Source organism: Trematomus bernacchii, unplaced genomic scaffold, assembly GCF_902827165.1.
Source record: "Trematomus bernacchii unplaced genomic scaffold, fTreBer1.1, whole genome shotgun sequence".
In the NCBI taxonomy this organism is placed as follows: domain Eukaryota; kingdom Metazoa; phylum Chordata; class Actinopteri; order Perciformes; family Nototheniidae; genus Trematomus; species Trematomus bernacchii.
In genome coordinates this window covers 340,545-359,001 of record NW_022987752.1, presented here as the reverse complement: position 1 = coordinate 359,001, position 18,457 = coordinate 340,545, and the positions used below count along the sequence as shown (strand labels likewise).

The 18,457-nt window shown below is 41.4% G+C and overlaps 1 protein-coding gene across 4 annotated transcripts in view; it reads right to left on the bottom strand.

Annotated features, from left to right (window-relative positions):
- tab1 (TGF-beta activated kinase 1/MAP3K7 binding protein 1) overlaps nucleotides 1-11,481 on the bottom strand; it is a 24,655-nt gene extending 13,174 nt beyond the window's left edge. For 2 of the 4 annotated variants that reach the window (XM_034148239.1, XM_034148240.1), the window contains exons 1-5: nucleotides 11,431-11,477; nucleotides 9,388-9,518; nucleotides 5,598-5,751; nucleotides 5,284-5,379; nucleotides 4,641-4,761 (exon numbers count right to left, since the gene is read on the bottom strand). In XM_034148239.1, coding sequence (XP_034004130.1) covers nucleotides 4,641-4,761; nucleotides 5,284-5,379; nucleotides 5,598-5,751; nucleotides 9,388-9,518; nucleotides 11,431-11,463 — 535 coding nt within the window. In that variant the 5' untranslated portion in view covers nucleotides 11,464-11,477. Of the gene's footprint in view, nucleotides 1-4,640; nucleotides 4,780-5,283; nucleotides 5,380-5,597; nucleotides 5,752-9,387; nucleotides 9,519-11,430 lie in introns of all 4 variants that reach the window. The other 2 variants (XM_034148241.1, XM_034148238.1) reach the window with 2 other exon arrangements.
- Between the last annotated feature and the right edge of the window lie 6,976 nt (nucleotides 11,482-18,457).

The window sequence follows — 18,457 nt, the reverse complement described above, 5'->3', positions numbered from 1 at the left end:
CACACACACACAACACACACACACACACACACACACACACACACACACACACACACACACACACACACACACCACACACACACACACACACACACACACACACACACACACACACACAGGAAGTTTCCTGAAAAGAAATACTTTTGTGGAATAACAGCGGCTCCTCTGTGCGTGTGTGAGTGTGTGTCGGTAACTCACCCCATGTAACCTTGAATGCGCAGATGTTCTTCATTATGATTATTATTACTGTCTGCTTCTTATGGGCACTATTTAATATTGTAACATACTGTACAATAAAACTCAGTATATATACACACTTTGAATACTGTTATCTGTCCGCTATCTACATGTTCCACTTTATAATACTGCTACTTGAGGTGTCTTCCTTGTATTGATTTGTATTATTTATAATGTGTGATCCATTAAATCCTGTGACCCTGCAGGCGGGGAAATATTAGTATCATCACTGAGCAATCCGGGGAAACGAAAACAGACATCACAACACGTAGCTTCACCGAGGAAGCTTTTTACCTTAGCTGTTGTTCTGATCAAAAGTTGTCTTCAATGGCATCAAAACGATAAAAACGCAGCTGAAGGTGAATCCAATGTGTCTGTGTCACTTTGAAATGATTTATGATCATCTTCATATTTACTAGTTTGAGCCTCGGTTTCAGTTTACAGAGCATAACATAGCTTTCGACTTGCTGCGCGTAAATCTCACTCCTCCTCAATGGTAACGTGTGTGTGTGTATGTGGAACTTCCCCTTCGATTCTATTGGCTCTAACGGTTCAAAGGAGGTGTCAATCACCAAAATCGACCAATGGGTTCCAGAGAAACGGCAAATCCACCCAAAAGGTGTTTTTTTTTTTCTAAACCTCTCTAAAAAAAGGTCAAATGTCACTTGTTTTGCATCAATCTTGATACAGGGTACTTATTATATGTTATAGTTTGGATTCCTAAAGCTTTTAGTCTACTAACCCATCATCCAAGGGTAGTTTTCACTATAAGTACTTTTTTTTTTTTTTGGACGGACACTATAATTTACAGTTTTTTACTATGTTCAATCTGAATTTACTTTAAAATAAAAAACATCTATATTGATTCTGACTCTTCTACATCCAACTCACAGGTTTATAATTACTTTGAGAAAAAAGATTATTCATTTAACCCTTTTAGAAGGGAAGATATGGTCATTTGTTCTGGGAATGTCATTTTCGAGCCTGAGACCTGAAAAACAGGCTCAGGGCTTAAGAGGTTAAAGATTTCTGATTCTGTTTCTCTCTTTCTAGCAGACACTCTGTAAGGAACACAGGGATTTTAGCGTTTGCAGACCATTTACATGCACTAAAACCTAAAAAATACACTAAAGGAAAGGGAACACCACAACAAGCAGAAGAGGGCCTCTTTAAGTAAAAAGGGTCGGGTTTAACAAATGAAAAACTATATACAAATATCTAAATTTGTATTCTTTGGTCACCTTAGAGGCACGCGAGAAAAACATAGTGTTTCTTCAAGGATTAAAGGTAAAAGCGGGAGAATAAGGACTGCGTTTGACTTTGTCCTTAAAGCAGATCTCCGTTCACATGATACTGCACCTTTAATTGAACAGAAATGGACAAAAAAGAATAAATTCCATAACTGTAAGACTTAAAGGGGATCTATCATGCAAAATGCACTTTTTGATGTCTTTTATACATAAATATGTGTCCCCGGTGTGTCAGGGAACTCACCAAGTGTCAGAAAACAAACCTATCGTCTCCGGCACACGTGACGCGTCCCAACCTATCGTCTCCGGCACACGTGACGCGTCCCAACCTATCGTCTCCGCCACACGTGACGCGTCCCAACCTATCGTCTCCGGCACACGTGACGCGTCCCAACCTATCGTCTCCGGCACACGTGACGCGTCCCAACCTATCGTCTCCGGCACACGTGACGCGTCCCAACCTATCGTCTCCGGCACACGTGACGCGTCCCAACCTATCGTCTCCGGCACACGTGACACGTCCCAACCTATCGTCTCCGGCACACGTCCCAACCTATCGTCTCCGCCACACGTGACACGTCCCAACCTATCGTCTCCGGCACACGTGACACACGTCCCAACCTATCGTCTCCGCCACACGTGACACACGTCCCAACCTATCGTCTCCGCCACACGTGACACGTCCCAACCTATCGTCTCCGCCACACGTGACACACGTCCCAACCTATCGTCTCCGCCACACGTGACACGTCCCAACCTATCGTCTCCGGCACACGTGGCACGTCCCAACCTATCGTCTCCGGCACACGTGGCACGTCCCAACCTATCGTCTCCGGCACACGTGGCACGTCCCAACCTATCGTCTCCGGCACACGTGGCACGTCCCAACCTATCGTCTCCGGCACACGTGACACACGTCCCAACCTATCGTCTCTGGCACACGTGACACGTCCCAACCTATCGTCTCCGGCACACGTGGCACACGTCCCAACCTATCGTCTCCGGCACACGTGACACACGTCCCAACCTATCGTCTCCGCCACACGTGACGCGTCCCAACCTATCGTCTCCGGCACACGTGACACACGTCCCAACCTATCGTCTCCGGCACACGTGACACGTCCCAACCTATCGTCTCCGGCACACGTGACACACGTCCCAACCTATCGTCTCCGCCACACGTGACACACGTCCCAACCTATCGTCTCCGCCACACGTGACGCGTCCCAACCTATCGTTTCCGGCACACGTGACGCGTCCCAACCTATCGTCTCCGGCACACGTGACACGTCCCAACCTATCGTCTCCGGCACACGTCCCAACCTATCGTCTCCGGCACACGTGACGCGTCCCAACCTATCGTCTCCGGCACACGTGACGCGTCCCAACCTATCGTCTCCGGCACACGTGACGCGTCCCAACCTATCGTCTCCGCCACACGTGACGCGTCCCAACCTATCGTCTCCGGCACACGTGACACACGTCCCAACCTATCGTCTCCGCCACACGTGACACGTCCCAACCTATCGTCTCCGGCACACGTGGCACGTCCCAACCTATCGTCTCCGGCACACGTGACACGTCCCAACCTATCGTCTCCGGCACACGTGACACGTCCCAACCTATCGTCTCCGGCACACGTCCCAACCTATCGTCTCCGCCACACGTCCCAACCTATCGTCTCCGGCACACGTCCCAACCTATCGTCTCCGGCACACGTCCCAACCTATCGTCTCCGGCACACGTGACGCGTCCCAACCTATCGTCTCCGGCACACGTGACGCGTCCCAACCTATCGTCTCCGGCACACGTCCCAACCTATCGTCTCCGGCACACGTCCCAACCTATCGTCTCCGGCACACGTGACGCATCCCAACCTATCGTCTCCGGCACACGTGACGCGTCCCAACCTATCGTCTCCGGCACACGTGACGCGTCCCAACCTATCGTCTCCGGCACACGTGACGCGTACCAACCTATCGTCTCCGGCACACGTGACGCGTCCCAACCTATCGTCTCCGGCACACGTGACGCGTCCCAACCTATCGTCTCCGGCACACGTGACGCGTCCCAACCTATCGTCTCCGGCACACGTGACGCGTCCCAACCTATCGTCTCTGTAACTTCACAGACATGTTTTGTATAGGTATGGCCCTACAATATATTTTTCAAATATAGCATAAGAGGTCCACTTTAAGTTTGATGCACAAGGATGAGAGATAAACTGGAATATTCCCAATCACAGCTCTCCGTCTCAGTTTATACTAAAAATAGAAACGAGCGTCGTCTCGGAGGAGAAGCAAAAGAGCAGAGGGAGAAATGTGAGAAAAGGGAAAAATCAATTAATGTACGAATGTAGACTCTTATCTTCTGAGATTATAAATCAATTCACAACTGCTTATAATGGATTTTTAAAAAGGTTATTTCTACAGAGGAAGGTAGATATCGCTTCTGATGCACAGTAATCCTACACAAGGGAAGTTGTGCTCAACATTACGGTGTTATTAGTTAAAATATCCCACTAAATACCAGTTTATTTTTAAAGTTTCTTCTCAACAAAAGTAACTTGATATCGCTGTAATGTTACAAACCAACTCCTGGATGTCACTATAGATAATAATGAAGATGTATCTCTTCAAGGTATTATTAAATACCAGTTTAACAGGTCATTTTGTGTACAATTTATACTTGAAATTAACCAGTTTTTGAAAAATATAACCTTAAAAAAACGAATAATCATTGAATGAAATATAAAAAAAGAGCCTTTGTGTGTTTACATTATAGCAAACAGTTGATGTGACTTTTACAAATATATAAATGTAATAGTCTATCACACACAAACTGAAAGGAAACTCTGTGATTGTGATATTTAAAAGCAAGTCCTAAACCTGTGTTAGCCTGACATCTACTGGAGAAAAGCAGCAAAAAGTGGAACATGTAGAAATTCTTAGGAAGCCATAAACATATTTCCCAGCGCTAGAAATATGAAGAATAAACAAATATTTTGAATAATAACTTTTGTAGAAGTATTAAATCATAATGTCTCATTGCAAATACAAAACACTGCAAGAAGCTCAAAACAGCTGGGAGACCAGGGGTGTGTGTGCGTGTGTGTGTGCGTGCGTGTGCGTGTGCGTGTGCGCGTGTGCGTACCAACACTGGCGATGTACAGCTTGTCGTTGAGGATCAGAGCCACCACAGCTGTTGCTCCTCCTGAAACCTCCAGCTCCAACTCCTTCAGACGCTCCTGAACCTTCTGACCCTGAGAGGAGAGCTGGTGGAACGACAAGTTCTGAGGAAGAGGAGGAGGAGGAAGAGGAGGAAGAGGAGGAGGAAGAGGAGGAGGAGGGAGGATAATAGGTAGAGAAAAAGTAGGCAAAGGGAGAAGAACAATCGTTAGCCAGACTTTAGGGGATAAAGAGGGAATGAACGAAGATGTGACGCAACCAGAACGCAAAAGAAAAACATGCCTAGAGAACCGTAATGGGTTTAGGACTCATTCCTGCACCTCTCTACAGTGTGAGGTAGAGAAAGGAGGGGTTAAGTGAGGAGAAGAGATGGCAGGAATAAAGAAAAGAGCAGCTTATCTAATGAAAACAGGCCGGTTATAACATATCAATGGACGAGCATTAGCTCACTGCGAAGTCCAAATCTGCAGTTTCTATGGAACAAGCACAGAAACCCCTCTTCCCAATTCTCAGCCAAGTCCGTCAATATGCTGTGTGTGTGTGTGTGTGTGTGTGTGTGTGTGTGTGTGTGTGTGTGTGTGTGTGTGTGTGTGTGTGTGTGTGTGTACCTCGTTGTGTGGCAGCAGGTAGTTGGACAGGTTAGCTTTCTCGGCCAGAGCGTCGTCGATCGTCTCAAAGTAACTTTTCTCCACCACGTCGAAGGCCTGTCACGATGAAAGCGTTAAAATGTCTTGTTCTGAGAAACACAATACTCTAAGTGCTGGAGCTGTATTAAGATGTACAGGCAGGTGTGCATTCTCTTTCATATCCTCCCTTTATATAACTTTTAGTGGACGTACACTAACCGTTGGTCACTTTTTCATAACAACATGTGAACAACGGGTCCAGGTTGAACCAGGTGAGATGAGGTCAATGAACGCACCTGAGTGAGGATCCGTCTCACGTCGCTGTCTGAGTGCGAGGAGTTGAGCTGACCCAGCAGCAGCTCAGCCGTCAGACACTGAGAGGCGAAGCTGGCGACTCTGCTGCCGTCGTAACCGTTAAAAACTCCGTACAGGAAGCAGCCGTCCTCGCCTCTGATTGGTGGAGGACAGAAACAACTTAAACAACTGCAGGAAAGTTAAGGGAAGGTACAAATACAAAACATCCTTCAATTGAAAAGTATTTTCATTGTTGTGTGATTTGTTTTGACTAAACAACTAAATATAACACAGTAAACATATAATATTTAACAATTTGTATATCTTATGTTTAAGTTCCTTTCAATGTTGAAGTGCAGACGCTTTAAACTTCACTGCATGGATATTTGCAGCAACATGACCCAGCATGTCAGTCACCACACATGTCCTGAAAAACTAGACTCATGTCTTATTGACTGTAACACCCCTGATGTGCAATAACGATACCACACGTTGTGCAATATCCCCTCCAGCAATTCACCATGCTGTACCTATCTGCCATTTGTTTCTTTTACCCATTGTGTGTCTTAGTATTAGGAACATGTGCATACTTAGTTCTTTTTAAATATCTAAGTCTATTCTCCTCACTTTCTCTGTTGTAATAATAAGGTAAATGTCCCGTTTGCTGGACGGGATGCCTCTCAATCCTCCCTTAAGACCGACAGGAGGAGTGTTTCTGTGCATGCAGAGACCCTGCTTTAATGTCCTTCATATGTTGGAGGGCTGTGCGATTATGGCAAAAATCATAATCACTATTATTTTGGTCAATAATTGATATCACGATTATTCATTGACTTTGAAAACGTCAATTTATTGAACTTTAAAACAAATTAAAATAATAATTTGAACAGTATCTGTTTAACTGTTGATTACCCTGAACGTATCATTCAACTGAAAAACCAATCAATTAAATAAATGATACATTTAAATAAATTATATAAAAATACCAATAAAAAAAGAACAAATATTTTGGAGCGCACTTCCACAAGCTACTAAACATATATAAATATGATAAATAAATTAGACTATAAAATAAATTAGATCAAATATGTTGCAGTGCCCGGTCACAACCAAGCAAAGCAAAATAATCGTTTTTTTCGATTATTTTGTTTTTGTAATTGTGGCAGGCCAAAATCGTAATTGCGATTAAAAAACGATGAATTGCACAGCCCTAATATTTTGTGTCCGTGTCGTCCTTCTCTAAAAACGTAGTGCCACATCGTAAGCATGCGACCAACCAGTGGACATTTTGAAACGCCGGCTAAAGACACATCTTTTTGGATTAGCTTTTGATTAGCAACCCCCCACTTCGAGCTGCATGTGATGCTTTACATGACATGTCACTTGTTAGACGCTTTTATCCAAAGCGACTTACATACTCAATACTGTGGACAATCCCCACAGGAGCACTTTGGGGTGAAGTGTCTCAGGGACACAACGACATGCTGACTGCAGTGGGGTTTGAACCTGTTCTCCCCTGATCCCAACACCAAGGCTCTATCCACTGCGCCACACGCCTCATGTATGGAAAGAGCTATACGAAAGAGGCGGACACAACGCCGGAAAAGGTACATGTTTGTGTTGTGAGCACAGCGACTACTGTCGGAGCCTGAATACGCACGTGATCTCAGCAACTTCAACATTTCATAGATGTAGTATTTTGTCTTTGCGTTCGTCCCTGTGAACTGACAAGATGGTGCATGACGTCATTCTGTTTGATGAGTGTTGTCGGAGCCTCTCCCTTAGTTCATGTGTATTATTTATTTAATTGGAGTGTGTTACTCCAGCTTAGTGGCGTTGTTGATTGAAGCATACGGTCATTAGACCTTGATTTGTTGGCAGCGTGTGACACTATAGCTTGGTTCTTTATTTGTCTTTTTAGTATCAGTTTAAAGTGGACCTATCATGCTATATTTGAATAATATAGTGTAGGACCATACCTATATAAGGCATATTTATACTTTTTCTTTTTCAAAATACCAAACAGATCATGCATTTTAGCCATGCCTCATTTCGCTCAATTTGCACTTTTTTAGCTCTGTTTTTGCAAGGGCTGATTCAGTGAGAACAGCACCATCTACAGGCCTGGCATATGTACTACAGCGTCTCCAGCGCTTTCAAACGGCAATGGCCGTGGCTGTCTCCTCCTGATTGGTGGAGTTGGCCCAATAGCCGTAGCGCCACCGTCCTGACGTCAGGACAGTGTTCAAATCTGGATCAGTTTTTATCAGATCCGTTGCAGCCCCTTTTTTAGAGATTTGGGTATGGAGGAAAATAGAGAGGGTTGTGTTTTCTGACACTTGGTGAGTTCCCTGGAACACCGGGGACACATATTCATGTAGAAAAGACGTACAAAAGTGCATTTTGCATGATAGGTCCCCTTTAAGGAGGAAAAAGTTTGTTTGAAATCGTTTGCATCACCTGTTGGAATACACGGTCATTATTTTATTTTCCAATCGTTAGAAAAGTGTGAAAAGAACTATAATTTCACAGGAAGACGAGGGGGAGAGGAATGTGAGAATCTGGTGAGGGGTATTTCCAAATATCTGCAACTCTGACTACTTTTAAATCCAGGCTGAAGAGCTGCTTTTAATGAAACTGTTCACATCTCACACTGTGACCTTTATTCATGTTTTATTATCTTTGCTTTCTAATGTTTCTAATGTGTTTTATGCTCTGAATGTCTTTCAATGCCTTGCCTTGCCTTTAGACAATCCTATTCTCTCAACAACAAGCATCTTATCATCTGTCAGAAATGGATATTGCGGTCCCTAAAAGTGTGTAACTGCCTGTCGCTGGTGGGTAGATTAAGCTTTTCTCTGTTGTGTCTCAGAGCTTTGAGTCTCAGAGCTTTGAGTCTCAGAGCTTCGAGTCTCAGAGCTTCGTGTCTCAGAGCTTCGAGTCTCAGAGCTTCGTGTCTCAGAGCTTCGAGTCTCAGAGCTTCGTGTCTCAGAGCTTCGAGTCTCAGAGCTTCGAGTCTCAGAGCTTCGAGTCTCAGAGCTTCGAGTCTCAGAGCTTCGTGTCTCAGAGCTTCGTGTCTCAGAGCTTCGTGTCTCAGAGCTTCGTGTCTCAGAGCTTCGAGTCTCAGAGCTTCGTGTCTCAGAGCTTCGTGTCTCAGAGCTTCGTGTCTCAGAGCTTCGTGTCTCAGAGCTTCGAGTCTCAGAGCTTCGAGTCTCAGAGCTTCGAGTCTCAGAGCTTCGAGTCTCAGAGCTTCGTGTCTCAGAGCTTCGTGTCTCAGAGCTTCGTGTCTCAGAGCTTCGTGTCTCAGAGCTTCGTGTCTCAGAGCTTCGAGTCTCAGAGCTTCGAGTCTCAGAGCTTCGTGTCTCAGAGCTTCGAGTCTCAGAGCTTCGAGTCTCAGAGCTTCGAGTCTCAGAGCTTCGAGTCTCAGAGCTTCGAGTCTCAGAGCTTCGTGTCTCAGAGCTTCGTGTCTCAGAGCTTCGTGTCTCAGAGCTTCGAGTCTCAGAGCTTCGAGTCTCAGAGCTTCGTGTCTCAGAGCTTCGAGTCTCAGAGCTTCGAGTCTCAGAGCTTCGAGTCTCAGAGCTTCGTGTCTCAGAGCTTCGAGTCTCAGAGCTTCGAGTCTCAGAGCTTCGAGTCTCAGAGCTTCGAGTCTCAGAGCTTCGAGTCTCAGACCTTCGTGTCTCAGAGCGTCGTGTCTCAGAGGTTTGAGTCTCAGAGCTTTGAGTCTCAGAGCTTCGTGTCTCAGAGCTTTGAGTCTCAGAGCGTCTCAGAGCTTCGTGTCTCAGAGCGTCTCACCTGAAGCGCAGGTGTCCGTCCTCGTTGGGATGGATCTGACTTCCTTTCCCGTCCGAGCCGTACACACAGTTTGTTGCGGTCCCGACGCCACACATCTCACACAGCGGCAGGTCGTCTGTCCAGCTCTGATGCTGAGAGGGGAAGATATATAATATAAATACTAAAAAGGTCAACAGATTCTAAGTCTCAGAACTGAGTAAAACATATACCGAGCGACAGAGGTGGGAAGTAGTGGAGTACTAATACTTTGTTACTGTACTTAACTACATGTTTCTGGTATCAGTACTTTACTCCACTACTTATTTTTCTGACCACTTTTTACTTTCTACTTCTTGTTGAACACAAATACCTGTACTTTCTACTTCTTACATTTTGAACACAAATACCTGTACTTTCTACTTCTTACATGTTGAACACAAATACCTGTACTTTCTACTTCTTACATGTTGAACACAAATACCTGTACTTTCTACTTCTTACATGTTGAACACAAATACCTGTACTTTCTACTTCTTACATGTTGAACCCAAATACCTGTACTTTCTACTTCTTACATGTTGAACCCAAATACCTGTACTTTCTACTTCTTACATGTTGAACACAAATACCTGTACTTTCTACTTCTTACATGTTGAACCCAAATACCTGTACTTTCTACTTCTTACATGTTGAACACAAATACCTGTACTTTCTACTTCTTACATGTTGAACCCAAATACCTGTACTTTCTACTTCTCACATTTCCCAAACAGGCTGGTTCCTTTAGTTTGAATGTGTGTTTGGTGGCGTGATCATTATTATTTAGAGTCATTGCGTGCCTATTGATTTGAACACGATCCGTGTATCCATCATTTCCTGGTCTTCTCTAAAGAAGAGGGACCAATGAAAACGTTGTCATGTTGCCGTTGTTCAACATTCATTAGCTAACAATGACATTATTGTTCTATTAATATAAAGGGAGGTCAGGTACTCTTTAAAACAGCTGCTAGTTATGGGTACTTTTTACTGAAGTACATTTCAAAGCCCATACTCCTTTACTTTTACTTGAGTAAAGAAGTTTAGTCAGTACTTCTACTTTTACCGGAGTATTTTTAAGCACGAGTATCTGTACTTCTACTTTTACTCAAGTACAAGATCTGAGTACTTCTACTTTTACTCAAATACAAGATCTGAGTACTTCTACTTTTACTCAAGTACAAGATCTGAGTACTTCTCCCTCTGATACTTTCTCTCTCAGTGTCAGGTCTCTGGTTCTATACTCAATGGACAGACAAAGATATTAAGTGAAATATCCTTTAATTAAAGCCTCGTTATGAACTGCAGTGATCCATTATAGTCCTGTATGTACCCTAATATGAGAAAATACTTTAAAATGCAATCATAATCCTTAGAAAAAGAGCCATTACACAGGAAATAGACAAACCTCCTACTACTGTTCATCGCTCGGTAAATGTGTTACACCTATCTGAGACTCACAATCTCTTAAAATGTTTAGTATTTTCCTCATAATCTTTGTACTTTGTGATTGTTTATGGGACTATAAAGAATCACTACGGTTTACAACGAGGTTTAATTAAAGGATATTTCACCTAATATCGTTGTCATTGTCTCTACATTGAGTAGTTAGAACCACAGCCCTATAAGGAATACAATCACAAAGAGCAAAGTTTAGGAGGAAAAAGCCTAAAAGGTAAACCGATTAGCAGTCTCAGAAATGAATAAAACATACACCGAGATGTGGACAGTTAAACCCCGTAACATAATCAGTTTATTCATCCTATTTCTAGTTAAATAAGTCGACTTTTCCTGGGTTTTAGACACTAATAAATCCCATTAAAGTTAGCAAAGCTAGCTAACTGTTAGCAAACCACAAGAAAAACTCATCTAAACTAGCTGTCATTAGCATCCTTAAACACCGACAAACAGAAGAAGACAAACCCAGCCGACCACATGGGGAGATAAGGGAGACTTAAACACTCTTTATGGGTATTTTAACATCAATATTTAAGTAATAAAGAAGGTTTAAAAGGAGGTTTTTCTCACGCTTTGCATCAAATTCCTCCGCTGGGCCGCCATGTTGAACTCGTTGCGTTCACGAACTCATTTGAAAGTCCGAACTTCAACGATTTGATGCAGAAAAAAACCTAACTTCCTACTTTTAAGTGCAAAATAATATAATTTGATTTGATTTGTTATTTATATTTAGTTCAGGTGTTGGCGAGGACTTCTACATTTATTTTGTGTTGTGTTTATCTCGTTTATGTATCATTTTATACAAGATTACTAAACAATAATCATGCTTTCCCTAATTTCCGACAGCCCATTAACGCCGCATCCATGTAATTTTGTCAAACTTGGTATTTTATGTTTTTTATTTCCGTGTGTTTTCTCTACATTTGATATTTTTAAAGGTTACATGATAACACAAACTGAGCTCATTTAAAAAGGTTCGAAGAAAGCCATCAGTTCCGTGTTGTTGCCACGCTGGATTTATTTGACAATACCGCCACCCAATGGGATTATTATAAATGACAATAATAAACCACATGCATTACATTACATTATATGACATTCCATGTTACTTGTTAGATACTTTCATCCAAAGCGATTTACACACATTCATCAAAACCAGCCCACAGAGATTACAAATATGGCCACTCTCTGGTTTAAAATGCCTTTTTTTATCATAAAAATGTCAGTAATGGACTCAGCATCCTCAATAACCCCCCAAAACCCAAATAGGCCAAGCTGTTTTTGAACAATAGCCCCAACATATGCAATTTAGCATCCATTACATTACATATAATTTAGCTGATGCTTTTATGCAAAGCGACTAGCAATAAGTGCAAAAATCTTAAAGGATCAAACTCCGAACAAGAAGGAAAGTGCAGATATATTCACTTCAAGCAAGATCATACCATAGTAAGTGCTGGTGAATTAGTTAGAAGGCCTAAATTAACTCAATAAGTGCTTATTTTTGTTGTTGCAATAACTGAATTGCTAAGGTACAGTCAAGATAGATGCGTTTTCAGTTTTCAACGGAAGATATGCAGAGTTTCTGCTGTCCTGATGTCAAAGGGAGCTCATTCCATCCTTTAGGAGCCAGGACAGCAGGTGTGTTTTTGAGGGGAGTCCCACTCCCAGAGATGGAGTAGCGGGGAGGTTGTTCACAGCTTCTATGTGCTGGGGACCCATACTATACATTTATATCATAACACTTTGGGGTACTCAACATTTCAGGGTACACAACAGGACTCTATGAGATGCAAACTTTAATGTATTTATTTTTGGAATATGCTCTAATCCAGAGGTAGATAAACATTATATTTAAATGTAAACTAGCTCTTAGCAAAGCAGTAACATGTCCCGCATTGTCCCGCACAGACTTAATTTTGTCCCACATTTGGCTTGTTGGCACCTGGTCAGCGGCGCCCCTGCAGACGATGTTGGTCACAGTTCTTCCGTCTGCAGACACTCTTTGGGGATTTGTGGCAAATGTGGGGATGAGTGGTGCTGCGGTAGAAACTGTGAGAAAGTGAGATTAAAATAGGTCCAAGAGAATAATGTATGACGAAGAAGAGCCAAAGTTAGGGATAGGGTCATGAGGTCCAGTCACTTCAAATGAATGCATCTTTAAAAGTAGAGCGATGCGATAGGAGCGTTTAGAGCGAAGCGAATATTCGCATCGCGTCCGGTGTGAACGCAGCATAAGCCTTAACGAGCTGCTCAATACACACTGATGTTAAAATCTGAAGAAAGCCTCTTTACCAAGCTCCAAACTAAGTTAAATATCTCCAAAAGTGTAAAAGATATCAAAATTCGGAAGAACAAGTGTTATAGCTGAAGGTCTTGTGATCATTTTAAAGTTGGAATGAAGTCTCTAGCTGAAAGTATGTGGAAGGAGAAGCATTTGGCGTAAGGTCTAGTTAAAAGAGGATTTGAAGTCTCCTCCCATTGACTTCCATGTTAAAAAAAGAGTGTAAAAAGCTGAATATTTCAAAAAGTCTAAAATATTTTTTTTAAGTTGAAGGTTTCCCATTGATTCCTGAAAAGGCTGAATAGTTTAATATTTGAATGGTTTCTGTAACTGAAAATAAGCTGAAGTTATGGAGAGCCAAAGTATTGGTGAAATAACTAGAAAATGCATTTCCTGCAGAAAATGCGTGTGAATGCTGTAAACTGTGAACATTTGTGGCGGAATTTAGCTGAAAATGCAGAAAAAGCTGAATATTTTATTAGCTGAATGGTAGCTGCTTTTAGCTACAAAAAAACAAGTCAGTGTGTTGCTGAACTTAGCGGAGAAATGCAGAAAAGTGAAATGATTTGAATCAAATTGTTACAGCTCAAATGCATTGCAATAACTTTGTTGAAAACTTGAAAGTGAAATGTTAAACTGGAAGAGTAGGACAAATAGTGAAGAAGCTTAATATTTAAAAGAAAAGGTTTAAAAAAGGTATAAACAACTAAATGTATAGCCTCAATGTCCTGAAATAGCTGAATAAGTTAATAGTTGAATAGTTTCTGCAGCTGAAAGTAGGCTGAAGAAGTTAAATATTAAATGTAAGTAGTAGTGAATGAATGTTTACAAACACCTGTGTGTGTAAGCCCAGAGATCAAAGGTTACCATGGTGATGTGCTGTGAAAGGAGAGCCTTTCCATTTGATCTGAAGGAGAGTTTTTGTCTCTTCATGCCCTCAAGAGGCATTTTGTTTAATATTTTTTCTTAATTTGTTTTTATTTTCCAACCTAGGAGAGGTTTTCCTACGTTTTTCTTGAAAAATTATGTCTGAGGAGTGTAGGGTTTGGGAATTATGGCAAGTTTAAAACATTTTTTTGGGAGAATTTCAAGCACTCCTCCACTCTGTTTTCAGATCAAAGCACTCTAGACTTAACGAGCTGCTCCATCCACACTAATGTTAAAATCTGAAAAAGGCCTCTCTACCAAGCTCCAAACTAAGTTAAATATCTCAAAAAGTGTAAAAGATATAAAAAATCGGAAGGAGACGCATTTGGCGTAAGGTGTAGGAAAAGAGGATTTGAAGAGTCGTCCCATTTCCCATCGATTCCTGAAAAGGCTGAATAGTTTAACATTTGAATGGTTGCTGTAGCTTAAAGTATGCTGAAATTATGGAGAGCCAAAGTATTGGCTGAAATAAGAAGATGAAGGGGAAGAATAAAGATTTGAAGTACTATAGTGGAATGCTGTAAACAGCATTCCACTATAGTACTTCACTAATAACAACTTAGGTGCTCTTTCTTTCTTTCTTTCTTTCTTTCTATGTTAAGGCTTAACTTTAATGGTAACTTAAACGGTATCTTAACGGTTAAAAACTGCGCCTCGGTGGCGTCTTTCTGACCCATCTCTGTCTCTTTACAGGAGGCGCGTGGGAATTGTAGTCCTTTATACGTTATTGACTACAAACGTCAGGATTAGGTGGCCTTTTTTAAATAAAAACTAAATGCTGGCTCTAACAATCACAGTTGATCACCATGGCCAGAAACGTTAGCTATGAACTTAGTCTTGTCCTAAAACAAGCAATAATCCTCTCGACTCCAACCACTGTACCATCCTTGAAAAACACAATTTCTTGAGTTTCGACAATTGGAAGTCTTTTAAAAGTATGTGTTTTTTTTATAGTCCATGTAAATGTTTACATGGATTGCCTGCCCCCCCCCCCCCCCCCCCCCCTTAGGGGAATCCATCCACAGAAAACACACTGGACGCTGCACTAGGTCAGAAAACAGAGGACACTGTGAAGTCCACCACAGACGGACCACTTTCGGGCAAAATGTCCTCTCCGTTAAAGGCAGCTCTTTGTGGAATAGCCTCCCAACTGAGATACGGGATTGTCCCACTCTCAATAGTTTTAAAGGTCAACTCAAAGAATGGTTGAGAAACAAACAGACGTGTAATCACCGCTCAATGCACTTTAACACAGGGGTATCTCCTCTTGCACTTTAGGTAGCACTTCTATCTTCTCCTGCACTTTATATATGCTAGCTGCTATATTGTGCTGCCATGTGGTAAATGCTTGTATGCTGCTCATGCTCTTTTGCATATCATGTATTTATTTTTGCTGTGTTTATAAATGTCATGTTCTTAAATGTTGTATGTGAGGGACTACGGATGGAAATTAGCTCAAAGCTAAAAATCCGGCATGTTTACGTTTTAAAGCATTATTTGTTTTAAATGTTGATCAATGTGCACTGTCCCTTTCAAATAAACGATTAATCTAAGCTAATCTAACCGGATTTACACTCCCTGTTTTCTAGACTATTCCCTTTCTTTTTTTAATAACAATTAACTCAAAACAAATAATTCAATTCAAAGGCTTTATTGTCAAATGCACATAAGCTACAGAATGTAAAATGTAATATTGTACAGTAAAATGAAATTACTGTTTATTACGGTGATAACTATTGAGATAAATACATTGTAAGGCAAGGCAAGGCAAGTTTATTTATATAGCACTTTTCTGTACGCGACAATTCAAAGTGCTTTACAAAACAAATTAAAAGACTTTTTATGAATAAATACAGTAAAAACACATTATATAATGGCATTTTACAACAGGCATTACAAAGCAAAGATAATAAAATAATTAAAATAAACACCACAGGTATACAATACATGTTTAAAAGGCATACTGTAGTTCGAATATGAGCAGCTCAATTAAAAGCAGCGGCAAAGAGATATGTTTTTAGTTTCGATTTAAAAATGGTAAGCGTTTCTGCGGACGTGCATGATTTGGGTAGTTTGTTCCAGAGCTAAATGCTGCCTCTCCATGTTTTGTTGTTACTCTCGGAACCGATAGCAGACCCGTCCCAGAAGACCTGAGGCACCTTGATGGCTCGTAATTGTGTAGGAGTTCATCAATATACTTTGGTCCTAAACCATGTAATGATTTAAAAACTAGCAATAGTACTTTAAAATCAATTCTTTGGCCGACTGGAAGCCAATGTAAAGATTTCAGAACCGGACTGATGTGATCCACTCTTTTAGTGTTAGTGAGGACACGTGCAGCAGCGTTCTGAATCAGCTGCAGCTTTCTGATGGATTTTTTAGTCAGCCCTGTGAATACACTATTGCAGTAGTCGAGTCTACTGAAAATAAAAGCATGGACAAGCTTTTTTAAGTCCTGTTGTGACATTAGTTTTTTAATCCTCAATATATTCTTCAGGTGATAGTATGCAGATCTAATAACTGTTGTAATGTGGCTGTTCAAATTCAGGTCTGAGTCCATCACTACACCTAGATTTCTGGCTTTATTAGTGGTTTTGTAGTCTGCCGACTGAAGCTCTGCGATTACTTTTAATGGGTCCTTCTTTGCTCCAAAAACAATGATCTCAGTTTTTTGTTTGTTCAGTTGGAGAAAGTTCTGAGTCATCCAGTCAGTGATGTGCTCAATGCACTTGCTCAGTGTTCTAATCAGAGACTAGTTTCCTGGTGTGATTTTAAAATAAATCTGGGTGTCGTCTGCATAGATGTGATAGCTTAGATTGCTCTTTTTAATAATTTCAGCCAGAGGTAGCATATAAATATTAAAAAGCAAAGGTCCTAAGATGGAGCCTTGAGGAACCCCGCATGACATATTTGTCAAAGTTGATGTGTAGTTGCCTATTGAGACAACGTTTCTTCTGTCCTTTAAGTAGGTACTAAACCAATTTAGAGCTGTTCCTGAAACTCCCACCCAGTTTTCTAGACGGTCTAGCAATATGTTGTGGTCAACAGTGTCAAATGCAGCGCTGAGATCTAATAATACTAAAACTGATATTCTGCCACTGTCTGTGTTTAAATGAATGTCATTTAAGACCTTTACAAGTGCAGTTTCAGTGCTGTGGTTTGGTCAACCCAGTCTCACATCTAAACGTGTAATAACTACGTTGGTCCACAACTTGGGACGTAGTATTTCTACAAAAACGCCTCTGAAATTGTAGGATCCCTACGTTTTTTTTCACCATTCATTTCCAATGGCTGGCGTCTATGTCACATGATCTTCAACTTTCTCTCTGCAGAAATAAAAAAACATGGCCATTTATTCTCGGTAGAAAATGCCTATTTTAAGGTTAGTTTGGCCATTAAAATGCGTTTTGATGTCATTTGATGAGAGAAATATGAGTTGTTATTTCAGATTATGTGTGCAGTGGATGTACATGATCTTTAGTTTGCTAGTTATTACGAAGAATACTTCAGGAAATTGTGTAAATACAACGTTTTCATTGTTACCAAGGTGGTTGCTAGGGACGCTGCTATCGATATTATGTCTGTTATGTTGTGTAACTGTTTAATGGTGTTATCTTTATTGCTACCCCCTTCCCCGTCAATTTATAGTGTTGGTCCACAGCGCAAACGTATTAGTTTAACAAAATCCGCATCTAAAATTGTGGCATAGATACGTTATTTTCCATTATGCTCTCTATATATTGTCTTTATTATGCTTTAAACAGTGTCTCTGGCTTTGGCTATAGGGCGGCTCAAAGTATTTTGTCCGGCCGTTGTGAAGACTGCTTTGTTTATTGTCCTTGTTTTTGTTTTAAATAAAGCATATTCAATCGAGACATGCCAAACATGTGACGTCATATGACGCGTCGCATCTGCGCACAGGGAGCAGGGAGACCCCGAGATCCGTATTCCCCGTATTTTTTAAATAAAGAGATTTTCAATCACGGGCGCGCATCAAACGTGTGACGTAATGTGGTATTAAAAGTATTAAAAGAGGTGAAAATCACTACAAGTCTGGGCATGTTGAGAGCTGTACATACACACACATTTCATAGTCTTATATTTCAACAGTTTTACGACAAACTGTGACTTTTTGACATGGAAATTATTATTTAAGATTGACAAACATCATATGTGTAATTCGTGGCACAATTCAAACGGGATCGAAAGATAATCTTTCTCACTCCATTGACTTCAATGCACACTTTTTCCGAAATAAGGTCCCATGGAGGAACCCGGAAGTTTGACGGACATTACCCACAATCCTCTGTAGCAACCATAGACTGTATACAAACATTAAATAATACATTATTCCGAGTGTGCTTGCTTTTCTCTTTGAAAGTCATC